The sequence below is a fragment of the Penicillium nucicola genome (genome assembly GCF_028828085.1).
Source record: "Penicillium nucicola strain IBT 29836 chromosome Unknown utg000001l, whole genome shotgun sequence".
In the NCBI taxonomy this organism is placed as follows: Eukaryota; Fungi; Ascomycota; class Eurotiomycetes; order Eurotiales; family Aspergillaceae; genus Penicillium; species Penicillium nucicola.
Window position 1 is genome coordinate 788,204 of NW_026643125.1, and position 26,050 is coordinate 814,253.

At 50.7% G+C, this 26,050-nt stretch overlaps 9 protein-coding genes across 9 annotated transcripts; 7 read left to right on the forward strand and 2 right to left on the reverse strand.

The window, feature by feature from the left end:
* Positions 1-481: 481 nt before the first annotated feature.
* On the reverse strand, positions 482-2,096 carry N7511_000312 (S8 family peptidase; the record flags this gene model as incomplete). The annotated part of the gene is made up of 3 exons (XM_057122737.1): positions 482-682; positions 739-1,665; positions 1,728-2,096. 3 exons carry the CDS (start codon positions 2,094-2,096, stop codon positions 482-484), a joined length of 1,497 nt encoding a protein of 498 aa, XP_056988470.1.
* Positions 2,097-2,935: 839 nt separating this feature from the next.
* Positions 2,936-10,770, forward strand: N7511_000313 (Beige/BEACH domain protein; the record flags this gene model as incomplete). Its single annotated transcript, XM_057122738.1, has 7 exons — positions 2,936-5,423; positions 5,473-6,285; positions 6,336-9,689; positions 9,754-9,908; positions 9,958-10,263; positions 10,315-10,692; positions 10,741-10,770. 7 exons carry the CDS (start codon positions 2,936-2,938, stop codon positions 10,768-10,770), a joined length of 7,524 nt encoding a protein of 2,507 aa, XP_056988471.1.
* A 675-nt stretch (positions 10,771-11,445) lies between these two features.
* Positions 11,446-12,616, forward strand: N7511_000314 (sedoheptulose-7-phosphate:D-glyceraldehyde-3-phosphate transaldolase TAL1; the record flags this gene model as incomplete). The annotated part of the gene is made up of 4 exons (XM_057122739.1): positions 11,446-11,503; positions 11,556-11,567; positions 11,657-11,940; positions 11,996-12,616. 4 exons carry the CDS (start codon positions 11,446-11,448, stop codon positions 12,614-12,616), a joined length of 975 nt encoding a protein of 324 aa, XP_056988472.1.
* A 614-nt stretch (positions 12,617-13,230) lies between these two features.
* On the forward strand, positions 13,231-14,190 carry sod1 (superoxide dismutase SOD1; the record flags this gene model as incomplete). The annotated part of the gene is made up of 5 exons (XM_057122740.1): positions 13,231-13,243; positions 13,570-13,749; positions 13,803-13,954; positions 14,011-14,107; positions 14,168-14,190. 5 exons carry the CDS (start codon positions 13,231-13,233, stop codon positions 14,188-14,190), a joined length of 465 nt encoding a protein of 154 aa, XP_056988473.1.
* A 365-nt stretch (positions 14,191-14,555) lies between these two features.
* On the forward strand, positions 14,556-17,379 carry N7511_000316 (putative transcription factor (Snd1/p100); the record flags this gene model as incomplete). Its single annotated transcript, XM_057122741.1, has 2 exons — positions 14,556-14,693; positions 14,860-17,379. The coding sequence occupies 2 exons, from the start codon at positions 14,556-14,558 to the stop codon at positions 17,377-17,379; spliced, it is 2,658 nt and encodes an 885-aa protein (XP_056988474.1).
* Positions 17,380-18,307: 928 nt separating this feature from the next.
* N7511_000317 (SEC14 family lipid-binding protein) lies at positions 18,308-19,811 on the forward strand (the record flags this gene model as incomplete). The annotated part of the gene is made up of 4 exons (XM_057122742.1): positions 18,308-18,573; positions 18,653-18,794; positions 18,856-19,230; positions 19,311-19,811. 4 exons carry the CDS (start codon positions 18,308-18,310, stop codon positions 19,809-19,811), a joined length of 1,284 nt encoding a protein of 427 aa, XP_056988475.1.
* Positions 19,812-20,983: 1,172 nt separating this feature from the next.
* N7511_000318 (sterol desaturase family protein) lies at positions 20,984-22,024 on the forward strand (the record flags this gene model as incomplete). Its single annotated transcript, XM_057122743.1, has 1 exon — positions 20,984-22,024. The coding sequence occupies one exon, from the start codon at positions 20,984-20,986 to the stop codon at positions 22,022-22,024; it is 1,041 nt and encodes a 346-aa protein (XP_056988476.1).
* A 473-nt stretch (positions 22,025-22,497) lies between these two features.
* Positions 22,498-23,103, forward strand: N7511_000319 (uncharacterized protein; the record flags this gene model as incomplete). The annotated part of the gene is made up of 1 exon (XM_057122744.1): positions 22,498-23,103. One exon carries the CDS (start codon positions 22,498-22,500, stop codon positions 23,101-23,103), a length of 606 nt encoding a protein of 201 aa, XP_056988477.1.
* A 738-nt stretch (positions 23,104-23,841) lies between these two features.
* On the reverse strand, positions 23,842-24,549 carry N7511_000320 (uncharacterized protein; the record flags this gene model as incomplete). The annotated part of the gene is made up of 1 exon (XM_057122745.1): positions 23,842-24,549. One exon carries the CDS (start codon positions 24,547-24,549, stop codon positions 23,842-23,844), a length of 708 nt encoding a protein of 235 aa, XP_056988478.1.
* Between the last annotated feature and the right edge of the window lie 1,501 nt (positions 24,550-26,050).

A 26,050-nucleotide genomic window follows, 5' to 3' on the forward strand; every position in this document is an offset into this window, starting at 1 on the left:
CCCCTCACTGGGTCCCCGTTCTTCTACCTCGGCTTTGTCGCCTGGACTACAGGAGACGCCGCACGCGCAGCTCTTATCGAACGAATGGACAAGCTTCTGAATCCACACGTTGTGAGGATACAACTGACGTATATCATCACTAAGTAATAACATTCTAACTCCGGTGTTGTCCATTTTGCTTACCTCCATGGAGCACTAGGAATGCACAAGCAACTACAGTACTGCAGGAACAGAAATGATCTAAATCAAGTTGGTTGTATAGTAGACTTATAGTAGACTAGTATACTACGTTGTGAGAATGAAACAAAATAGCAAAAACCAATCTGTATAGGAGTGATACGGGGTAGACCCGTGGACTCAGCGGAATCCAACACGAAATAATAAACCCAAAGAAAATATGAAGTGCGCCTGTGTTAATCCATTCATCCAAATGCCCGAGTTGTTGAATCAGTCACTGACATGATCCGAACAAGCTTCTAATCTATGCAGAGACAGCATCCTTAATCTCGCTGTAGATAGCACCGATCTCGCGGTGGAAGGTCTTCTCGGCATGCTCAAAGGCCTCGTGGAGACGGTCCTCAACATCCTGGACGTAGTCCGCGGCGTCGGCCTTGGCCTTGTAGCCACCATCGGCGAGGATCTGGGTGTAGTTGGAAGAACCACCACCGTTCCAGGCGAGGAGCTAGATAAAGTCAGAATGAAATGACACAAGAAGGGGAGTGGTAAGGAATAACTTACGTTGGGGGTGTCAGAGGGAATGTCAGTCAGTGTGCCCTTGGTGGCAACGCTGATGAGAGCATCCTTGAGCTGCTTGGGGGTGACATCGGCAACAGCGAAGGCCGAGTCCTTGGCAGGAGCCAGGGAGACGTAGTAGGCCAGGAGACCGGCAATGTGAGGAGAGGCCATGGAGGTACCGGAGATGGTGTTGGTGGCGTACTTGCTGCCGATCCAGGTGGAAAGAATGTTCAGACCGGGGGCGAAGATGTCAGTGCACTTGCCGTAGTTGGAGAAGTAGGCACGCTCATCAGCCAGGGTGGAGGCACCGACGGTGACGGCCTTCTCGGCGGCAGCAGGGGAGTAGTTGCAAGCATCAGCGTTGTCATTACCGGCAGCGACAGCGAAGTGAATACCAGCATCGACAGCGGCGTTGACAGCGAGATCCAGAGTGCGGGAGCTGCCACCACCAAGAGACATGTTGGCAACGCTACCCTTGAACTTCTTGTCACCAGCCTTGGACTTCTTGATGTGAGCCTCAGCAGCCCACTCAACACCCTTAACGACATCGGACATGGAGCCAGAGCCGTTGGAGCGGAGGACCTTGACGGCGTAGACGTTGGCCTTCTTGGCAACACCGTACTTCTTACCGGCGATGGTACCGGAACAGTGGGTTCCGTGACCGTTTCCATCCTCATCGGCATCGCCCTGAGGGACAGTCTTGCCCCAGTTGGCACGACCCTCAAAGTCAGTGTGGTCAACGTTGGTACCAGTGTCAATCACGTAGGCATCAACACCCTCACCGCCATCCTCGGCGTAGAGGTACTTGTTGAAGGTGCCGAAGGAGAGGCTCTCACGGTGAGAGATACGGGCGAGACCCCAAGGGGCGTTCTTCTCGGTCTGAGGCCCATCCATGGTGCGGACCTCGGAGTCCTTCTCGATATACTCAACCTAAACATCGGAACAATTTGATTAGCTTTTGCAGATATGTAGTAGAAAGGGGGGGTTCTTACATCCGGATGCCGGCGGACCTGCTCGATAACATCCTCGTGGAAATGACCAGCATAACCAGTGAGACCACCAGCGATGTGGAAAGTGTGCTTGAGACCGGTGAAAGCCTCGAAATCGAAGTCAAACAAGGAGCGCTTCTTCAGCTCCATGCGACCGTTCTGGGCAGTGTGGATGTCCTGCACCCAGCTGTGGTGAGCCGAAGCAACCTTCTGGTTTACATGGTTCTTGAACACAATAATATAGGAGTCAGGAATGTCTTGTGCGGTTGATGAGGAGAGGATGGGAGCTGCGTCATTGTGGATAGAGCCCACCGATAGAGGTGAGGCAACTGCCAGCAACGGGAGCAGAGATAGGCTCAAGAAGCCTTTCATGCTGGGCAGATGGGAATCAAAAACAGATTCAAGAAAAAAAGGATAAATAGTAGGGAGTGTAGGATGAGTTGAGGATAGGATGGGGGGAAGATGAGAAGGAAAGTGAGGAGAAGACGGGGGAGGTCTCTCTTATCTGAGGTGATGATGCAAGCAACCTGTGACCTGGATTTGTCGATCATTGACCAGTCAGAGTGGAGTACGGGGAATGTACGGGTATCGCCTCTTTTGCAGTTCTGCCTATCTTAAAACTGGGACAGCGATGTATAATTAGCTTTTTTCTTACAACCTAGAGCTGCGCTATTCCCAGTATACGAGACTATTCTCATATTACAAGAAGATGATACCCTGAGACTACACTGCCTTGATTCGTGGAGACGCCAGGTACCCGGGTCCCTGCACCTTGCCGCTGAAAGGCAACTTCTCCTCCGAAGTCGCGTGCTCGGGTGACTCAACCCTGCCTTGTTCAGGGTATGGAAGACAAGCTCATTATTGGATCGCTGAACCTGTGACTGATCGGCGGAGTATAAAGGTCAGGTCTCATAGGATCTCAGCTGGTCTATCTTCCCAAGGTTCTCCACATTACACGGAGAGCTGTCTTATCGCTTATCATCTCCTATCATCCTGTAAAATTACCTGTTTTGGGAATACGTCCAGCCCCCAAGTCACCTGATATGTAACTTCCCCCTCACCTCCCAGTGTGGCTGATTTTAGTCCGATGACGACAAGCGCGAATTAGCCTTACTGTCTCCCTTGGCGCACTGTAATGCAGACTGTACCCGCAGTTTCCATATACATGGTCTCCGATGGTCACACGGAGCGGACGTGATTAAGATTTGGCCATGGCTCCGGCTTCCCTCCATCCTGCCTCCCCCGCCGGATCGACCGATCGATTGACGGATGAGCTAGCTCCCACCATTGAACAGCTCCAGAAACTCGGTGCCGGCACCGAATTTACCCTCCCACAGGCCCTGTCGACGACCGAGTCGCTGCTTCGTCTCCGTCATACCTTTATCGACGATGCTCATCCGCGGACCGCCAAAGACGCATTCCGATATCATCAGGGCTTCCAGACTCTTTTGGGACTGGCTGACAAGCTAGCCGAGCTTTACGACCCCGAAATTTTGTCCCAGGGAGAACGAAAAAGCCTACTCGGGATTTTCAAGGATGTGTTGGGCGTTCTGGCCGAGGGCCTCAAGGACCATTTTGGTAACAAGCGTTACTTTGCGCGGAGAATAGTTGGAGGCGGTATTGCTGCATTGGAGGCAACTCTGACCACGTTGGTCAAGAAGATAGATACAGCCAAAAGTGATGCACAACATCTCTACGGGGCCATTCTGGCCGCCGCTCTATGCCAGGAGACCGTGGCGGGCATCTTTGTGACTCTGGACACCAAGTTTCCCGAAAGCGACAACCACCGGTCTCCAAAAGATGTTCAAGATGCCGTTGATAGCTGCATTGGGTCAACAGAAACAGTGGAGGTACCGGAACTGCTCGGACCATTCCTTCGTGTCTGGCTGATGCACTCATCCCTTTCGTCTGGATATGATACTCTCCGCCTGGCTTTGCCTGCTTGCCTCTGCCAACTTGCCTCGCAATCACGCAGGAATGTTGTAGCCCTGCATGCCACTGATATGCTGACGTCGATTTTACCTCTCTTGTTCGACGGCGCAAGATCCGAAAGCGAAAAGACAATATATCAAGACCTTGCCAAATATCTCAGCGTTCAAGGCATGAGCAACCTGGATGATGCGGTAGCTCTATATCGTGGGGCTCACGAAAACCCGCAAGTATTGAAGGTCCTACTTGCTGCTCTCAAGTCATCGAAGGAACCTCCTTCGATACAGTTTGATATGTCCCGACATGGATATTGCTCCGTCGAGTTTGGAACCCTTGGCCGTCCTTTCCCACCTATCACTTCCGCTGGATACACTCTTTCTGCGTGGGTTCGTTTTGATGAATTTGATCCCAATACTCATACCACTGTCTTTGGAGCGTTCGATGCTAGCCAAACATGTTTCATTCTTGCATATCTTGAGAAAGACACTCGAAATTTCATCCTCCAGACGTCAATTCGTGGACCCCGACCTAGTGTTCGATTTAAGTCAGCCAAGTTCGAGCCGAAGCGCTGGTATCATATTTGTGTCGTGCACAAGAAGCCCAAGCCAATGTCTTCTGCGCGAGCATCCCTTTTTATAGACGGCGAATTCGTCGAACAATTGAAGATCGAATATCCCTCGGTTCCTACAACCCACCATCCAAGCAGACCACCTCGGATTCAGGCATTCTTTGGCACTCCCCAAGACCTTGCAATGCGCCTTGGGAAGGGTGTGTCTACTTCACGATGGTCGCTTGCCAATGGTATGCTGTTTGACGAAGCTTACAGTGATGACATGATTGCCGTTTTCTATAACCTTGGCCCTCGGTATTATGGCAACTTCCAAGATTGCCTGGGATCCTTCCAAACATACAAGGCTTCTGCAACCCTGAATCTTCGTAACGAGCATTTGCACCCGGGCAAAGAAGAGACATCAGATATTGTTACTGCCATTCGGAGGCGGGCAAGTACTTTAATTCGCGAGAGCTCAATCTTGATCAATGTTTCATCTACTGCTGTTCTGGATGATGATGACAGTAATAATGTGGACGAGTCGCAACTGATCAAATGCTTGTCAAGGCAAGCAGCGAAGAGCCTACAGCAGCTCACGAAAGCGGGGGGCAACGCTGTTGCTGTCAACGGTGCAACTCCGGCCATCAATGATGGGCTGACACAACCCCAAGGAGTAGGCATTTTAACTGGCGATCCTGTTGTCGCTGTTCCTAGAGCACTTGACGATGCCAGTTGGTGTCTAGGTGGCTGTGCCGCGGTCCACTTGAGCTTAGTCCAGGCTGCAAGCACTGCTGAAAGCACTCGCATGGCTGTGGAGGCCCTTTACGAAGCCGTTCAAGACAACTGGAGAAATAGCGAAGCTATGGAACGAGAAAACGGTTATGGTATACTTGGAGCTTTGTTGCGTGAGAAGCTTGGATTCCACATGGGTAATGTCCCAGGCGCAGCGAGAATTCATGTGGTCACCTCTGACCCTGATGAGATATCTACCCTGACGCTTGACTTATTGCGCCTGACTCTCGCATTTGTTGGTTACGACTTCAAGCAACCCAATCGATCCATCATCACAAATCCACTCGCCTATCGTATCCTGCTTGTCGACATGGACGTCTGGCGATTGGGAGAACCCGCTGTGCTTGAATTGTATTACTCGCAATTCCGCACCTTTGCTTCAGATAGTAACTATCGTCGTTTCAATGCTAGACGTCTCGGTCGTATGCGTGAGTTTTTCTGGCACTACAAGCATTTTGTTCAAGCTAATCGAAATAGGCGTTAACAAGAAATTGTTGGAGACATTGAAGAGCGGAGACTTGACTGAGGAATCCCTCCAACCTTGTCTATCAGCATTCCGCTCGTTGATGGAGAGCAGCCCGTCTCCCGATCTCCTACGCTCATTGTCGTTATCAATTACCTATGCACTCCACAGGCCAAAAACTCTCTCTAATTTACAAAGGAAGAAGAGTTTGCGGTTCGCTCCCCCTTCCTCACGACCAGCATCAGCAAAATCGGAGTCAAGTAAAGTACCCAGTATCACTTTGGGAATCGAAATGCTGCGTCTCTATGCCTCTGTGCTTTGTGATCCCAGCGACCCCGCGCCTTTGAGGAAATTCGCCAAAGCTGTCACAAACAAGTGGCTTCTTTACCTTATGTGTGAAGATGAACCTGAAATCGTAGTACTTGCTACAAAGATATTAGCCCGGCTACTCGTGGTCCACGGCAGTGGTTACAGTAAGAAGTTTGCAGAGAAAAGCGGCGGATACATCATCCTAGAACACCGTTTGAAACGATGGTGGAATGTGCCCGCTCTGTGGCCTATCTGCTTGTCCATCTTCTTCGGTCGTGACATTGCCATGATGGATCTTGCAAAACCACTTGACCAGCCTGGCCTGCTGAATCTGTTCCTGAAAGAAGAAGATCTTAATGTCATCTTCCCAGATATGCTTCCTGTGATTGTGAATATGATGAAGAGCGGGATGCGGCATATCATCATGCAAGAGGGTCAAACTAGCCCCAGCGGTGATGGTCTCGAAGAGCAGGCCTCCAAATGCGATAAGCCAAGAATGGACTCGCTCAAGCTACATGGTAAGCTTCTAGACAGATGACTATAGATTTTTTCTAACATTGAACTTTAGACTCTGCTAGCGCCGATCAGACTACACTTGGGTTCTCCATGATCAACTCGGTTGTCAAATTTTTGGCAGAAGCACGCACAAAATCCTCAAGCTTCCAAGATTTCACTACACACTCTACCTACGTACAAGAACTTCTTTCTGTGCTATATCCTGTGATTGTCGGCGCTGATACCGTTGGTCCCAACACGGAGCTGAACTCTCGCCACAGTGGACTTAGCTTTGACGATAGCAATCTGGTTCTCCGGCCACGCTCAAGTACTGCAAATGCATCTGCTGCGTTGCAGACGACCACAGTAGATGATTCCGGCAACCCCGAGGAAAGCACGGGCTCATTACGACGTGGTTCGTCTTTCATTCTGGTATCCTCTGGTAAGGCCAAGCACCAGCCGTCTTCTGCTCGCATTCGTCGTTTTGTGAACCCAACCTTTACCGGCAATGAAGCTGCAATGCAACATCCACTTGTCAAGTCCATATTTGACCTCATCCTGGCGGTCTTCAAGGCTCAATTACTGGGGCGCAAAGACTTCTCAGGTCTTGGCCTCTACCTCAAGACGCCGCCTGGCTTTTTGGAACACCAAGCGTACTTCAATTCCTGGGTCTTCAGCTCTGTGCTTTCCGCCTTACAAGATTTACCTTTGGTTCAGCCGGGTCTTCTCCATGAGCCACGGACCCTGACGAACCTTGGGCGCTTGTCAACGCATTTGACAGAGGCAGTGTATGAAGGCTGGTTCATCAATGGAGCCGCGTCTACCCTTGAATTTTCCGGGACAATCCTAGAATACCTGCAGCGCCCTGATATATCGCAACTGAAGAGCATCCGTCTGTGCAACCAGACTGTAACAAGTATTCGCTCGACCCTTTACAAAGTTGTCTTATTCCAGTTGTCAGAAGCAGATGATACACAGACTGTCCCTCTCCTGAATCGCTTGAACTACTGGCAGGTAGTCTTTCTCTCCGCGGCTGAAACCCAGTCCAAGCACTTGCACCTGCTGTGCTATCTTCTTTACACCAAGCTGATCAGTACAAACGCAACCGTCCGCTCGGCTGCTGCAAGTATATGGAGAATCATACTGGTGCAAGCACCCGATGAAATCACACTCCTTCTAAGCCATGTCCCTGCTGCCCTTCAACGTCGGTTAGCTGACGGCTTTGACGCTCTTTCGGGAATGGAAGATGAATCATTTTTGCAGTGGATCGACGAGCAGCGTGATGATCTCGATTCTTTGTTTTTCGGTATAATGTCTCGGTCATGGGAGATGTTTGTCCAAGAAGAGAATGTCAGCAGCGAAGATTCCGTCCGCACTCGTGTTTCAAAACGCAAAGACAAACTGAGACAGTGGGCTCAAATTGAAAAGTTCGATGAAGACATGGTTCGAAAGCATGATGTAACATTACCACACTGGGTCTCCAATATCGCGGCATCGGAGTTCTTGAAGTCCCAAAGATTCTTGCAAGATTTGCATGACAGTTCAACATTCATGTGGTCTGCCTTCTCGACTCTGCTGCTCGATCTCCGGCGACCGGGTGGTCTTCTAGCGGAGAACAAGGAAAGAAGATGGTGGCTTGACCAGACGGAAGGTCGCAGTCGCATGCGACTTCGGCTTGTTCCCGATGAGTCCGGCGATCGGCAAGACTACCAGCCCAAGCGGAAGGCCTCCGAACCTCCAGCAATCAAGATCGATACCCGGATACGTGCACTTTCGGAGGGAGAGAACATGAATACGCCTCATCCCCTTAACGAGGAGCGTGAAAATGTGGAGCCCGAGTCACCAGGGGGTGATGCTGAAAATCGCAGCATGTTGGAGGATAACTTTGAGATGATTGATGATCCCAAAATCGAGCTGGAAGACTACGAGGATAGGAATAGGAAGGTCATGCGATCTTTGCAACGGGGCGATCAAGTACAAAGCGTGTGCAATTTGTCGCGTATCATCGGCCTAGAAGCAGTGGAAGGAATCCTGATTATTGGAAAAGACTGCATCTACATTTTGGATAATTTCTTCCAGAGAGCGGATGGCGAAATTGTCAATGTTTGGCAGGCTCCCAACGAGGAGCGAGATCCTTATGTGCGCATGATTGCCGGTCGAGAGTCCAATGACCGCCGCTCCCAAGAGCATGATACAAGAAGCTGGAAATGGTCAGATTTGGTCAGCGTATCCAAGCGCCGCTTTTTGTTCCGTGATGTTGCTCTGGAAATCTTCTTCACGGACGGCACAAGCTATCTATTGACCCTGATGTCCGCAAAGTCACGAGATGACTTGTGCAATCAACTTGGAATTAAGGCGCCACAGATCACTGGCAGCGCCGGACACTCACGGCCAGAAGATATCTGGCGTTTTGAGACTCTCCGCAGTCAAGATGATGCACCTCAGTCCCTTGGTTCAAAGTTTGCCAGTGTATTCGGTCATCTCCCGGCAAACCCAGCAACTCGAAAATGGGTCAAGGGAGAAATCTCCAATTTCCATTATCTCATGCTGATCAACACTTTTGCCGGGCGAACCTTCAATGATTTGACCCAATACCCTGTCTTCCCGTGGGTCCTAGCAGACTATACCAGCGATGAACTTGACTTGACCAACCCAGCCACCTTCCGAGATCTATCCAAGCCTATGGGATGCCAAACGCAAGAGCGAGAAGCGGGCTTCCGAGAACGTTACAATGCTTTCGCTGAGATGGGCGATGATAATTCGCCTCCTTTCCATTACGGAACTCACTATTCCTCTGCCATGATTGTCAGCTCTTACCTTATTCGCCTCCAACCCTTTGTCAAGTCATATCTCCTCCTTCAAGGTGGCAACTTCGACCATGCAGACCGCCTCTTTTATTCCATCCGCAAAGCATGGGAGTCAGCATCTCGGGGAAACATGTCCGATGTACGAGAACTGATCCCCGAATTCTTCTATCTCCCCGAGTTTTTCGTAAACTCAAACAAATACGACTTCGGTCTTCTTCAAAATATGACTACAGCCATCGACTCGGTTGAACTGCCCCCATGGGCCAAGGGCGATCCCAAAATCTTTATCGCGAAACACCGGGAGGCCCTTGAAAGCCCCTACGTGTCTGAAAACCTGCATCACTGGATTGATCTGGTATTTGGCAGCAAGCAAAAAGGCGAGGCGGCTATTGAATCTGTCAATGTCTTCCATCATCTCTCTTACAAGGGCGCTAAGGATTTGGATGCTATCGATGATCCCATGGAACGACTTGCTACTATTGGTATTATTCACAACTTTGGACAAACACCCCATCAGATCTTCCAGAGACCACATGCACCGAGGGAAGATCAACGACATCGCATACCTCGACTGGATACGCTTGCAGAGTCGCTCACGCAGATGCCATTGTCTCTTCTTGGTAAGTCTTCTCTTTGGTGGTGCTATTTTGCTGGAACACGTTCGTTGGTGCTAACACTATGTAGATATCGAGGAGCGAGTATCCAATCTGTCCATGAAGCAGGATCGTCTTCTTTGCACTGCCGCTTTGAGGCTCAATGTTCCACCAACCTACGAGCATTATATGGAGTGGGGATTCTTCGATGGAAGTGTCCGGTTCTATTCTACTGACACTCGCAAGGTATGTATTTTTATGGGTCATCATATTGTTTTAGTTCTAATCTTTTTAGCTCCTGGGGCACTTTGAGCACCTTCACGTTGGCCAGCTCTCCTACGCCAGCTTTGCTGATTCACGCACTCTTGTTACTTGTGGTACCGACTGTACTATCTCGTTATGGACGGTGACTGCCACGTCCAAGTCGGTCGATTTGCAGCCAATTGGATCACTCTTTGGTCACCGAGCCCCGGTCACCGTGCTTGCCGTTTCACGCTCCTTCAGTACCTTATTATCTGCGTCTACTGATGGACAGATCATGCTATGGGATCTCAATCGACGATGTTTCGTGCGAGCACTGCCAACTGATGGCGCGGTTGACGTAAGTTCCTTCCCTTTTTCGGCTTCACTTCCTTTTCTAACAAATCTGTAGTGTGCCCGAATCAACGATGTCTCTGGGGACATCATGGTTTGCCGCGGCAATCGCTTGACCCTGTACACCCTCAACGGAGTAGTGCTAGTCGACCAGTCTGTCTGCGACACAAGTGATGACCACGTCTTGTCATGCGTCTTCTACGAAGGCGTGCAAAATGAATGGCTAGAACGTGAACTGGTCTTGACCGGCCATTCTCGTGGCGTAGTCAACATCTGGAGCAAAACTATCCGCGCTGGCCGGTTCGAACTGGAGTTGATCCGGCAGCTGCATCATACCGACAGCAGCCGCGACACCGGGGCGAACATTAGCGCAGGTATTAGCTGCATCCTGACCCTTCCCCACGTGGTTTATACCGGGGACGAGGCCGGCCGAGTGGTCCGTTTCCCCCTTCTCCCTCCATTGACCTGGCTAACCTGATCGTAGTATGAGTGGAATTGTATCCAGCGCCGCTAGGTGTCGGAGTGTCGACTGCCTTGTTGCCTTTGATCCGACTCTCCATGCGTCACCCCACAGCCTCTAAATCTAAGTAGACTGACATTGACGACTTTCCATTTCAGGAGAACCCTCGCGTCATCGGGGGCATTTAGCGTCCATAGCGAAATCCAAGATGGCTTTCTACCAACTATGCGCGGTATTTAACCGGGGGTCCGGTGAGCATGCAGAACCGCTGTATTAGTGGGCCGTCGCCCGGTCTACCATCCTCCGGTTGGGGATATGTCGGAGCACACTGAGCCGGATCGAGAACAAACATAGAATAGGATACCTAGAACAGGTCAGATCATAGGGATCATTTGCATTGAGTATCGCAGGAAGAATAGGAAGAATAGAAAGAACAGGTTAGGTCTAGAGATGAGCGAAGAAGAACGAAAGCAAACGGCGTCAGGCACTGTGCCTGTGTTTCTGCGTTTCTGCCCTCTTCTCTCAGCGCGTCATTTGCCCCACCACATCCCACCTTGGATGTGGCACGGGGGTACTTGGCTTCACTATGGGACTCCCCTACAAACCACAAGTACCGGGCAATTGAGCTGGTTCGAGTCCATGACACACCCCTCCATCTAAATACCGCGCCGCCGCCACTCTTCTTTCTCCTTTCCTTTCATTCTCCCATCTCATTCTCTATCTCTCATAATGTCTTCTTCTCTCGAACAACTCAAGGCCACTGGCACCGTCGTCGTTTGCGACTCTGGTAAGCAGCTCTTCTCCGCTTACTCTGGAAACATAGCTAACAGATTCTCTAGGTGACTTCGCCAGTATGTATTCCCCCGGAATTGCCTGCGATCCCTGCAATTCTTGCAATTCCAGTCTCCAATGGATGGAATAGGCCGCTAACATGAGATAGCCATTGGCAAGTACAAGCCCCAGGATGCCACCACCAACCCCTCCCTGATCCTCGCTGCTTCCAAGAAGCCCGAGTACGCCGCTCTCATCGACACTGCCGTTGCCTACGGTAAGCAGAAGGGCAGCTCCCTCGATGAGAAGGTCGAGGCCACCCTGGACCGCCTCCTCGTCCAGTTCGGCAAGGAGATCCTCAACATCATCCCCGGCAAGGTCTCTACTGAGGTCGACGCCAAGCTGTCCTTCGACACCGAGGGCTCCGTCAAGAAGGCCCTTGAGATCATCAAGGTATGTTCCAGGGTCCGCACCGCGCTGGCAATATATCCGGCTAATCCGAATCTAGCTCTACGAGGAGAACGGTATCTCCAAGGACCGTGTCCTGATCAAGATTGCCTCCACCTACGAGGGTATCAAGGCTGCCCACATCCTGCAGTCCAAGTACGGCATCAACTGCAACCTGACCCTCATGTTCTCCCTGGTCCAGGCCATCGCCGCCGCTGAGGCCGGTGCCTTCCTCATCTCTCCCTTCGTCGGCCGTATCCTTGACTGGTACAAGGCCGCTCACAAGCGCGACTACACCGCCCAGGAGGACCCCGGTGTCAAGTCCGTCCAGGACATCTTCAACTACTACAAGAAGTTCGGCTACAACACCATTGTCATGGGTGCCTCGTTCCGTAACGTCGGCGAGATCACCGAGCTGGCTGGTTGTGACTACCTGACCATTGCCCCCGCCCTCCTCGAGGACCTCTACAACTCCAGCGCTGCTGTTCCCCAGAAGCTCAACGCTGCCGATGCCCACAGCCTGGACATCCAGAAGCGCGAGTACCTCAACAACGAGGCTCTCTTCCGCTTCGACTTCAACGAGGAGGCTATGGGTGTTGAGAAGCTCCGTGAGGGTATCTCCAAGTTCGCTGCTGATGCCGAGACCCTCAAGCAGCTCCTTGCCCAGAAGATCCAGGCTTAGAGGCTATGATTTGATGTGTTTGAATTTTATGTAAATTGGCGATCCCCCAAAATTGGAATCGGTAGATACGAATTGATGAACTTCTGCTCCGGTTTTCGGTCTCCACGCTGTAAATTTTCGTACTGTCTCGTTCAGGAGCGTAGGGGTCCGGTTCAATCAGCAAATTGATCTGGCCGGGTCGGCTTATTCAGTGACCCCGCACAGGTCGGATTGCATCGGTTGCTATTCCTGATTTTTACTGTATATCCGAGAGATCAATGGCTAGCTTAGGATGAATGATAACGTGAAATGGACAACTACACCTGAGCAGTACTGTCCCCTATTACCAACCATTGAGCAGAAAGCTCTCGGAGGGGTAGGTACCGGTACTCGTGGTCCCGGCCAAACCCCCACTACGAGTCCCGTACCAGTACATAGTCTCCATTATGTCATTCCCCCTCGTTCCGACTCGCCTGAGGAGGTGGGGGATTGTTTTAGTTGGGCTGGGAAGAGGGTAGAGTCACGTCAACATCCGCTTATTCCCACCTCGTCTTTTCCCCCCCTCTTCTTCTTCTTCTTCAATATATACTCCAATTCTTTACTTTTCATCTCAAACTATATCAAAATCCATCAAAATGGTTAAGGCTGGTAAGTCCACTTTTCTTCAGCCAACAGATCCCGGCCCTTCAAGGTCCCAGGGGACCTTGAGCAAATTTGAGCACCTTGGGATCCTGAGCCCCAATTCCGAGCCTATCGGCTTCGTTCCCCTGCAACACCTAGAATCTGCCCTGTCCAGGCTGACAGCTTATTTGTCACTGGGGTTTGGTCGGTAGGGCTTGGGTGCTGGGGAGCGTGGAGTTGGGAGCGTGGAGCTTAAAGCTTGGAGCTTGGAGCTTGCTCGGGTCCAGCTTTTCTCCGCCGTCAATCGACCTGCTAGAATATGAGAATATGTTATTGATCGTGTCTGTCTGCAGTTGCTGTTCTCCGTGGTGACGCCAAGGTCGCCGGTACCGTCACCTTCGAGCAGGCTGATGAGTCCGCCCCTACCACCATCTCCTGGAACATCACCGGCAACGACGCCAACGCTGAGCGTGCTTTCCACGTTCACCAGTTCGGTGACAACACCAACGGCTGCACCTCCGCTGGTCCTCACTGTATGCTACAATCTCAGCTCTTGACTGCCGATGAAACATACTAATGACGCTAGTCAACCCCTTCGGCAAGACCCACGGTGCTCCCACCGATGCTGACCGTCACGTCGGTGACCTTGGCAACTTCAAGACCGATGCTGAGGGTAACGCCAACGGCTCCATGCAGGACAAGCTCGTCAAGCTGATTGGCGCCGAGTCCGTCCTGGGCGTAAGTTTAAGCAGGTCACAATTTGAGGGTGCAAATCACTAATGTCTTTTTTGTAGCGTACTCTCGTCGTCCACGCCGGTACTGATGACCTCGGTAAGGGTAGCAACGAGGAGTCCAAGAAGACCGGTAACGCTGGTCTCCGTCCCGCCTGTGGTGAGTGGAAATTAGGCCCCCTTTTCATCGTCAATGGACTCAATGCTAATCAATTGCTAGGTGTCATTGGTATTGCCGCTTAAATGCGCAATTCCGCTTGATGATGTTCGGACTTGATATCCCCCCTGAAATTGAACTTGGGGGTGAAAAGTTAGGGTAGTTCCTGGCTGGATACATGAATGAATGATACTTAACTTACCATAAAAACTGGAGTTGATCACACCACTCATGAAGATACACACGTAGACTCGTAGATATCGAAGGCGTAGAAGCTTCGAGCGGCCGCTGACCGCTTTCCCCCACAAGTCTAAACACCGGCCACGTTTCCCCTCAGGACTTAGCTGTTCACAACTCCTTTCTTCTGCTTTGTGTTACTTCTTTTTCCTCTTGATTTTGTCCATTTCATCTCATTTGTTCATTTGTCGGGAAGTGGTGTCTAATTTTCAGCATGCCTTTCGAAGCCCGGGTCAAGTCTGTCCTGTCCGGCGACACTGTCGTGCTGTCGCATGTCACCAATCCCTCACAAGAACGCGTCCTGAGCTTGGCCTATGTGTCTGCTCCCCGGTTAAGGAGAGAAGGTGATGAGGTGGGTAATATATCTGTGGAAAATGTGCTCAATTGCAAACAAATAACCATGTTCGGATTGATTGCGCACTTCCCATCCTGTTACTTTTTTCAGTCACCATTGACTATATAGCTCTGGACTGATGAAGGGGCAAATGAAACACAACTAACACATCTGTCAACTATAGCCATATGCGTTCCAATCCCGTGAATTCCTCCGTGAACTCCTTGTCGGCAAGGTTGTCCAGTTCCACGTTGTCTACACCATTCCCACCGGTGCCAAGCGCGAGTACGGTACCATCAAACTGCCCGGTTTCGACGCCTCATTGCCCGATATCAGTGTTCAAGAAGGCTGGACCCGTGTCCGTGAAGAGGCTGGCAAACGTAGCGATGAATCTGAGGAGACAATTGCTCTTCTTGAGCGTCTGCGTGCCCTAGAGTCACTCGCTCAGGGTGAAAGCAAGGGAACCTGGAGTGCTGACAATGGCGTTATCGAAACCAGCTATGAGTTGACTGGTGCTCGTGAATTGGTTCGGCAGAAGTCCGGTCAGCAGTTAGAGGGTATTATCGAGAAGGTCCTGAATGGTGACCGACTTGTGTTGCGTCTGCTGCTTTCTCCCACAGAGCATGTTCAGACTGTTATTGCCGTCGCTGGTGTTCGTACCCCATCTGCTAAGCGCACCACAGAGGGTAAGGAAACGGCTGCCGAGCCTTTCGGTGATGAAGCACAGCAGTTTGTGGAATCTCGTCTGTTGCAGCGTAAGGTCAAGGTTTCCCTGCTTGGTGTGACGCCGCAGGGTCAACTGGTCGCTACTGTCCTCCACCCCAATGGAAACATCTCTCGATTCCTTCTTGAGGCTGGTCTCGCCCGTTGCCAGGATCATCACTCTACCCTTCTAGGCCCTGATATGGCTCTTCTCCGCCAGGCCGAGCTTGAGGCCAAGGCTGGCCGCAAGGGCTTGTTCGTTGGACACACTGGTCCCACCACTGCGGGTGCCTCCGCCGAGGACTACCTGGTCACCCGTGTGCTGAACGCCGACACTCTCTTTATCCGGAACAAGGCTGGTAAGGAGAAGAAGATCAGTCTCGCCAGTACCCGTCAGCCCAAGCCCTCCGACCCTAAGCAGGCTCCCTTCGCCGCTGAGGCCAAGGAGTACCTTCGCAAGCGGGTTATTGCTAAGCACGTCAAGGTCACCGTGAACGGCAAGAAGCCCGCCAATGAGGGCTACGAAGAGCGCGAGGTCGCTACTGTTGTTCAGGGCAACACCAACGTTGGAATTGCTCTTGTGGAAGCTGGTTATTCCTCTGTCATCCGTCACCGCATGGATGATGCCGATCGTTCCCCCGACTACGATGCCCTGCTCGTTGCTGAGGCTGAGGCTCAAAAGGAAGGCCGTGGAATGTGGTCTTCCAAGGCTCCCAAGGCCAAGCAATACCAGGACTACTCCGAGAGCGTCCAAAAGGCCAAGTTGGAGCTTGGTATCCTGCAGCGCCAGAAGCGTGTTCCTGCTGTCGTTGACTTCGTCAAATCTGGCTCTCGCTTCACCGTTCTGGTTCCCCGTGACAACGCCAAGCTGACTCTCGTCCTCTCCGGTATCCGTGCTCCTCGCTCTGCCCGCGGCCCTAGCGACGTCGGTGAGCCTTTCGGTCAGGAGGCCCACGACCTTGCCAACCGCCGCTGCATGCAGCGTGATGTCGAGATCGATGTTGAGACCATTGACAAGGTCGGTGGTTTCATTGGAAGCTTGTACGTCAACAAGGAAAACTTCACCAAGGTCCTACTGGAGGAGGGCTTTGCCACCGTGCACGCATACTCGGCTGAGCAGTCTGGTCACGCCGCTGAGTACTTCGCTGCCGAGCAGCGTGCCAAGGATGCCCGCAAGGGTCTCTGGCACGACTACGACCCTGCTAAGGAGGCTGCTGAGGCTGAGGAAGCCGAGGCTGCCAACGGCACTGGTACTGGCACTGAGAGCGATGCTGCCCCTATTCAGCGTCGTAAGGACTACCGCGACGTGATGGTCACCTACGTCGACCCGGCCACCGCCAAGCTCAAGCTGCAGCAGATTGGCACCGGCACCAACGCCCTCACCGAGCTCATGAGCGCTTTCCGTACCTTCCACATCAACAAGGCCAACGACGCTCCTCTCCCCGGTCCTCCTAAGGCTGGCGACTGGGTCGCCGCCCAGTTCACCGAAGACGGCAACTGGTATCGTGCCAAGGTCCGCCGTAATGACCGTGAAAACGAAACCGCCGAGGTGGTATATATTGACTTCGGAAACTCCGAGTCCCTCCCCTGGGCTAAGCTCCGCCCTCTCACGCAACCCCAGTTCTCCGGCCAGACTCTCCGCCCCCAGGCCATTGACGCCGTGCTCTCCCTCACGCAGTTCCCTACTTCCGAGGACTACCTCGAGGATGCCGTCGGCTTCGTCGGCGACCAGACCTTCGATCGCCAGCTCGTCGCCAACGTTGACCACGTCGACCAGGATGGCACCCTGCACGTCACCCTCCTCGACCCCTCCGTCTCCAAGAACTTGGACAACAGCATTAACGCTGACATCATCTCCGAGGGTCTCGCCATGGTGCCTCGCAAGCTGAAGGCTTGGGAACGCGCTTCCGTCGACACTTTGTCCAACCTCCGCACACTTGAAGACGAGGCCAAGTCCGAGCGTCGCGGAATCTGGGAATACGGCGACCTGACCGAGGATTAAATTCCTGTATCTATTGACTCTTCTGTTATCCTCTTGTTTGATTTCACCGCTGTGAGGGGCGACTGTACAAAATAATTGTTGGGGTTGACCCTTCCCTTAAGTTTTAAGTTACTATCTAGCTATCCATGTAACCCATTTCCATATGTGGTTTTGTGCTAGGAATGAATGAATTGTATTGTGTGTTTGTATATTTCACGTTGCAGTACATTACAGAGCGTACAGAGTACTTTACAGGTTCGTAACTATAAATCCTTGGTTTCGATGACCGACTTGATACACTTTTCACCAGCGTTCCCTAGTTGATCCCTGCCGATTAGCTTTTCTGATCTCCGTTGATCTACGTGGTCCATGCCTGCACAACAGCCCTAAACTGAGATTAAGCCCGAGACATAGAGCAGATATTTTGGGGTACACTCGTTGAAAAGAGCTTTTTGCCTCTATGGCTTGAATCAGTGATGTGGGCTGCAAACTATAAACTATGACAGCTTACCGGGCATAGTATGTGTTGCTAGCACTATGTACTTAGATTTCTTGCTACTGCGAAGCCGTGCCAGGCGGCTCAATCAGGGGCTTTTTCCTGCGAACCCCTGGGGACTGTGCTTATCTAGATCTGTCTTAGCGTAGATGAAGCAGTAGGAGTATCGTTGGACAATTGTAAGGAAATATACGCATTGATCATTGATTCATTCCACAAGGCGCTTGCAAATAAAACGTAAATAGTATTAATATATAGTTTCGTAGCCCATCATCAAACGATATAACTCCTCAGGGTCTTAGTACATACAGTATACCTCCTACTAATGCTGATATGTCAGATTAATTTTCACCGCCTCTATTCCGCCACTGATCCCCCGTCCAAATTGACCTCCCCAACCCACCTTTGATTCATTTATATTAAGTCACAAGAAAAGCCCAGAGACAAGCAACCATGCTCTGGGGAAGCAAAGCAGCGCAGGCCTCCGAGCCCGACCTCGCGCGCACCGAGTCCGCAAAGAACGACCCCTCGGCCTCCGCCTCCCAAGCCTCCGGCACCGCATGGCTGGCCGGACACTTGCACCACCTGACCCCCGAGCAAGAGGAGAAGCTGTCGGAGTTCAAGACGCTTTGTGCCGAGCGCAAATACTACACTCCTGCTGTGGAACAGGCTGAGGGCGTCGAGGGCAAGACTGCTAGCCATGACGATGCTACTATGCTGTATGTGGCGCTGTCCCCCCTACTCTACTACCTCCATACAAAGAGAAACGGACAAGAACTGATCGGGTTTCTGGTATAGGCGGTTTTTGCGTGCTCGCAAGTTCGACGTTGAGGGTGCTTGGGGTCAATTCAAGGACACGGAGGATTGGCGCAAAGACAATTCCATTGACGCGCTGTATGAGAATATCGGCGTAGACTCTTACGAGGCTGCACGACGGATGGTGGGTACCGGGACAACGTTGATTGTTTCATAAGACCATATACTGACCTTGTTCGCTACAGTACCCCCAGTGGACTGGCCGTCGCGATCGCCGTGGAATTCCCGTCTACGTCTTTGAGATCCGCCACCTGGACAACAAGGCTGTCGCTGCTTACAACTCTACCATGACTACCGGTACGCCGGAGACACACAAGTCGTCTACTGTCCCGGCGCGCTTGTTGAATCTCTTCGCCTTGTATGAGAATCTTCTTCGCTTTGTGATGCCGCTTTGTTCGGCGTTGCAGCGGCCGAATCCTGAGACGCCTATTGTTACTTCTACCAATATTGTTGACGTCAGTGGTGTTGGATTGAAGCAGTTCTGGAATCTGAAGAGTCATATGCAGGATGCTAGTGTTTTGGCTACGGCGCATTACCCCGAGACTTTGGATCGGATTTTCGTATGTCTTTTCTGATGCGATCATCGCAGAAACGTTATTTGACTGTGATATTGGGATCTGTGACTGACTCTTTTTTTTAGATTATTGGTGCTCCGTCTTTCTTCCCCACCGTCTGGAGCTGGATCAAGCGCTGGTTCGATCCTGGTACCACCTCCAAGATCTTCATTTTGTCTGCTGCGGAGGTTCAGCCTACCCTTACTTCATTCATGGAACCATCCAGCATCCCTAAGCAGTATGGTGGTGAACTAGACTGGACCTGGGGCGAGATGCCCAACCTAGACGAGCCCGCTCGTGAGCTGCTCCAGGGCCTGGAGCAGGACCAAGTTGAGGGTGAAAAGAGAAAGGATATCCTGAAGGGACCCATTCTGTTCGAGGGTGATCACTTGGAGGTGTTGGGCACAGTCGATGGAAAGGACCGCAGAGATACGGTCCCCGTCCCAAAGTCGCATGTGTCCTCGCAGCCGGAGGCAAAGACCGACGTCGCCACTGAAGCCAAGACCGAAGACGAAAAGGCTGTCGATAATGTGGCGGTCAAGGTTAATCAGTTGTCCGTTGACGAGACTCAAGCTGTTGCTGTATAGAGCTTCTAGAAGGCAGCAAGATTTAGGGTGCTTCGGACTAGAGAGATGGGAATGGCACAACAGGATGCACATCACACTACCGAGGCTGGTCTCTCAAATATACATCTGCTTGGATTGTGTGTTGATCGTCTTGCAAATAGGAGTTGCATTTGCATTTGCATATGCATTTCCTCTTGCTATAGCGTTATGGCAAGTGAAGTGGCCTGTGGAGACACGATTCTTCTCTTCTCTCGCGTGCTTCCCAACGTTTCTATTGTCTTGTTTTCTTTGGCCGTTGCCAATATGTTCTCCATATGTGGATCTATCATGTGGAAGCGGCAGTCCCAGGCTTCCAGATTTACAGTCCTACTGTAAATGGTTGCATGGTTTGTTTCGGTACTTTTCTTTCCATTTGTTTACATTCGCATGTTGATATCCCCCATGCGCAGACAGTTGAGGCGGTTGTTGATATATAGAGCATCTTCATTTCACCTACATTGTCATAATACATTCCTGCATCCTGTTCCATACTACAGAATGAACTCTATGAAATTCGGACCCAACAGTGTCGATCGGAAATATTCTGATTGATAATCAGTTTATTCCTGTACATCTGATTTAGCCGAGCCCTTGTGAAACTCAGATACGATCATCATCTGATAATAAATCAACCGACGTGTTTGAAACCCTCATTTTTTGAGTGTTCACATCTCAACTCGTCGATTAGGGCACATCACATGATTCAGGGGCACGCTCATGCAAGCGACGTCGCACTGCATCATGACATATGTATAAAGTACAGTAGTGGATGGACCTGTTCTCTGCCCGGACTATGATATAAACAAGAGTCATAGGCAACTATTACAGTATGCACCAACCTATGATCAATCCCCCCAGAGACAGATCTTCCCCTGTCAGGGAAGCGAGTTAGCCCAAGCGTGAGCTAGCGCAGGGAAACGGTCAGATTGTTGGGGCATCTCACCCAGACGAGCAACGATCGACATCATGTTCAAATGAAGCCAAAAGTCCGAGGCTCATTTTTGCGGAGAGTGTGAAGATGTGGGTATCGTTCACATGCGCCGAAGCCCAGTCGCCGAACGACTGGGGGGGGGATCGACAGTGAACCCAAATGGTTTAAAAATCCACCTATCCCCCAATCCTGGGGGAGCGTCAACTTGGACGCTATAATAGTCATGGAACGCAATCCAAAGGACTCGATGAAGTCCACCTGGCGGCAACTCGCCCGTTCAGAGTGGACGCTATTCCACTGGTTCTATGAACTCCTTGGCATCCACCCCGAACACCTCGACAAGAACATTCCAGTCCACCTGAAGGAAGACGCAGTCCCCTATGTCCCAGACTGGTCGATGCACCGCTGGGTGCTCACACACGCCGTGATCCCACTACTCATCCACCACGCCTACGTGGTGATCACCGGCCACAACCTCAGCGCCTGGGGCGCCTTCATCCTATACAGTCTAGCCTTCAAGGGCATCGCAATCCACGAGCTCCACGTCCTCCGCCGTCTCGGCCACCAGCACGGCTTCCTAGACGGCGACAAGCACGCCCGCGATGGCGTCCCAGACGTCGGCGTCGCCAAGGTCGTCCGCTCACTCATGTCGACGTCGACCTTCCGCCCTATGTTCACCGTCTTCCTGGCCTACCGCTCAACCCACACCCCGTCAACCATGAGCTTCGCCTGGCTGCCCCTCGAAGCAGGTCTATACGGTATCATCCTCGACTTCTGGTTCTACTGGTACCACCGTCTCATGCACGATGTCGGCGCACTATGGAAGTACCACCGGACCCACCACCTCACCAAGCACCCGAACCCGCTGCTCACCCTGTACGCCGACTCCGAGCAGGAGTTCTTCGATATCCTCGGTATCCCGGTAATGACCTTCTTCACTATGAAGTTTATGGGCATGCCGATGGGTTTCTACGAGTGGTGGATCTGCCACCAGTACGTCGTGTTTGCTGAGTTGGCGGGCCACAGTGGTTTGCGTGTGCATGCCACCCCGCCTTCGACGCTGAGCTTTGTGTTGCGTTGGTTTGATGCGGAGCTTGTGATTGAAGATCATGATTTGCATCATCGGAAGGGTTGGAAGAAGAGTCATAATTATGGCAAACAGACTCGGCTTTGGGATCGGGTCTTTGGGACTTGTACTGATCGGATTGAGTCTGTTGAGCATAATGTTGATTATGTTAACTCTTCGCCTATGCCGTTGTATTGAATAGATATGATGCTGGCATTTGATCTTTATCTTGACCTTGATTTTTTGTATTTGATTTGTTTGTCTGGCGTGGAAAAAAGGATTGGGTTATATACTCTGTACTCTGTACGGTAGTGGAGGATTTGTTATACTGCTCGTTTTGTTTTTTATTATGATACCTTGGATATTTAGACTCGATGTCTATGACTGAATGAATACTATCGTTTGATGACACACTTCCAACCAAGTTAACTAGAACTGAGTCACAAATCATAAAATCCGGGGCCCCATCGGAAGTTGATCAAAATCCGCCAAGGCTGAATGGCGCCCCGTATATACCCCGTGACATCAAGGCTGGGGGCCAGCACTGCCCTCTTAAAGACTTCACTTGCCTCTGACACCTGATATCCACTGACATTGCCCAGTCTGCGGGTTATAAGAAGCCAAATCTGCCTCTCCTACATATCCCAACCAAACCTTGTCTCACAATCATCATGCTGGAGCATTCGGACAAACTAGAATACACCCACTACAACATAGCCGGTGGAAACTGGAGCTCCCAATACCAAGTTGTAACCAACGACACGCCAATCTATCATATCGAAAACGCCAGCCCAGCCGCCGACAAACCAGAACTAACCTTCTACACGGGCAACAGCACCAATGGCCCCATCGCTGCAAGCGGGAAATACGTCCGCTTCTCATCAGACGCCAAAATCACCATAGGCAATACACCCAATGCCGAGACATCAGGCTGCACCACAACTTTGAGCAAAAAGGGATTCTTCTCACCACGGCATATCTTCCAAATGGACCTCCGGGGCGAGAAACGTACTTTCACCTGGAAGAATACCGGGGCACATGAGAGTTTCGGCCCTATGGGCAGTTATAAGCTGGTTGATGAGCAGGATCAGGCTGTGGCTGTTCTTTGTCCCGGTGGGGGTCTAGTGCAGAAAGATGGATATTTCCATGTATACCCGTCTTGGGGGGACGAGTTTGATCTGATGGTTCTGGTGACTGGGCTTGTTGTTCGGGAGAAGATGCGGCGGGAGAAGGGGGAGAGGTCTTATGCTGCGGGTGGTGCTGCGTCTGTTGCATGAGGGTTTTGATGGATGGCTTACAGCTGAAATCGAAAGCAGTTTACCTCCTAGACACTCACGCTTTGTTTGTCGATATGTACCGGTAACTACTATACGCTGACCTATACTGGAATGGCGTTTAAATAAATTAATCACATTCTGAGAATAGATCCTCCTTCATTTCATAACTACCGCAATACGTATAATACCGTACTTTATAGGAAACATCTATGCACTCGTACTGTACGACAATACTGCTGAACATGATATTGAGATGTTTTGTCGGTGTTTCTAATGTCTACTTTGAGGGATTATGTGCTTGGGGATTATATGTAAATTACTTTCATTGAATATATGCAGGGCGAATTGCTAACGCATTGTCTTTGAGCGAAGGAATGGTAGCTTAAATAAACGCTGTGGTTTAAGATGTTAGGGCAACAAAGAGCACAGGAAGAACAACAGAGAACATCAGGCGGGTTTCTACAGGCAGACTCAACAATTCTTGGTTATAACAAAGAAGATCTGAACCCCCAAATATGCCTACCTACTGTCCCAGATGAATATTTAATGGTGCATATTACTTATTTCCATAGAAGTTTCAAAAAAGAAACTCAACACTTCAATTTGAGAAAAAATCTATCGACAACGCAGACAATAACAACTAACACGTAGGAAAGATACTAGCCTTGACCTGAAGAATTCGACCTAAAGAAATCTAAAACTCGTCAGTTGGGGTTAGCTCTCAACAAAAGGGAACATTCAAACATCCTCAATATCAAACCGCAAGTTAAGTTCAGTCGCTCCATCGTGAAAGAATGTGATTCGGCTGACCCGCTTAACACCTTGGCCATACGCACCTAGAATGAAATAGGCGACAACCTTACCAAGTCGGGAACCCAACAAGGCGTGGAACTCCGGGGAAGGAAACGTCCAAATCCCCTCAGGCCACTCGGCGTCGTCCATCACAGTTCGCGGATGCTCCAGCTCATGGGTCTCGCAAATCTTCCTCACACACTTCACGGTGTCCACGTTCTGAACATCGGTTATCAGAACACACCGCAGCCCACTAAGAGGGAAAAACCTCTCATAGAGCGCTTTGGTCAGCTCTGAAATCCACGGCACGCTCGACCCTAAATCCCTCATTATCACATCGATAATCATCATTCCTGGTCCAACTTTCCCGACCCACATAGCGGATTCGAGTTGGTTGGACACGAACGAAACATACCGATAGACAGATTCCTGGTTCTCTATATCTCCCTCAACAGGAAGACCAAGCTCGGCCGCCAGGCTACGCTGGTGAGGCCCGAGACATTGTCTCTTGCTGTAGGCGAAATATTGATCCGTTTCTAAATCTGCCCAAGTGACCGTGGTCCTCGGGATGGGACATCCTGGCTCACTGGCATTGGTTAGCCATTTGACCAGTTCTTCCCCCTTTGGTTCCCACAGAGAGTAGATTGGAGCCATTGAGACGATGATGATTCGCTGATGTCTCGGTGATTCGTTGGTTTATGTTGCTGGTTATTTTTGTACGGGACTTTCGTGATTAGCAAAAGGTTAATTCCAGCTGCCTTATATACATCTACAGGTGACTTTCATATGTACAATTACGTTGTGCGAACAATGGCTTGAATGAGGTACTCAACAAAGATCAATGCCAGATAAAGAGATCAAAGGGCAATGGGAGAAATGTATGGGAACAAAGGATGAAAGACTTGTTAGGGTTAAAGACTATGTAGTATGAAAGACGTCTTTGAATGAGTAGTCTAGTTCCATGACGCCTGTCACTTTCTTCATTTCTGAGTGCTTCATGCAAGCCCCGACGTTGAATTTTGAAATAGAATATCCTACTGCGCCATGGTTGATATTAGATACATAGTCAAGTACGGGATTCCAAGTCCGCTGTATCATAGCTCTTGGATGAGGCTATATACCAAGCGAAGTAGGGCCCCCCTCGACTTTGGCGTCGCTAGCACCACACTTGAACCAGCTGATCTATGAAACCAATTCGATGAATAACACCTGCGGCTGGTGCTATGCGATCCAAAAAAAAATACTAGGTTCTAAAATGTACACACCAAGGTCCCCGTCCAAACGTTTACTATACAATACATAGATCTAAAAAATAAGGGCTTCCAAGAAGAACAGGAAGCAAAAAGCAATGGACTCGCGGGGAATCGAACCCCGGACCACTCCCATGCTAAGGGAGTATTATACCACTAAACCACAAGCCCAATTGGTTGAAAGTTATCTCAGACTAGTGCACTATGAACGGATATCAAATTTTCATAGTGGAGTGGGTCTCACGAGCCAATCGCCAAGCCCGGGAGTTTATGCAGCCCTATCGTGTCAATTGGGTTGATTTGGCCATTGGTGTCAATTAAGAAGGGGGCAAGAAGGAGATAGCTTATTGGATATACTCGTGTGCAGCATTACTGACATTCTAGAGTGTCGTACTGTTTGGAGGTTGATCGCTTGGTTGTGACTGGAATATATATACAGTCGTACAGTGTGCAGTAATATAGACTTCACGTTAAACCAGGTGTTTTACAGCAGTAACAGCACATCTAACTGAATCAAAGCGCCAAGTCTATCATTATACATGTATAAAAAAACGAACGAGCCTCAAAATTGCGGTGAGAGATGTTCGCAGCCCCGGGTTATACACCTGACCTACCAGCATACCGGGGCCCAGATAGTGAGATTTAGCTTATCAGTGATCGACCGAAAGCCCGTCCTGCACACCAACACCACGCCAACAGGACACAACTACAGTTGGATAGAGCAGACCCGCGTGACTCGACCCCAATTGGGCATTGGACTGCAGAAGCGGTCGAAATGGAAACTCTTACCATATCGAATTGAAGATGAAATCCACCAGCGTAGACTTTCTCAATTCGTCGACATTCCCCATCGGATCTTCGGTGTTTCGCGGTGCAGGAAGGAATGTTATTGGTCCAAACCGCCG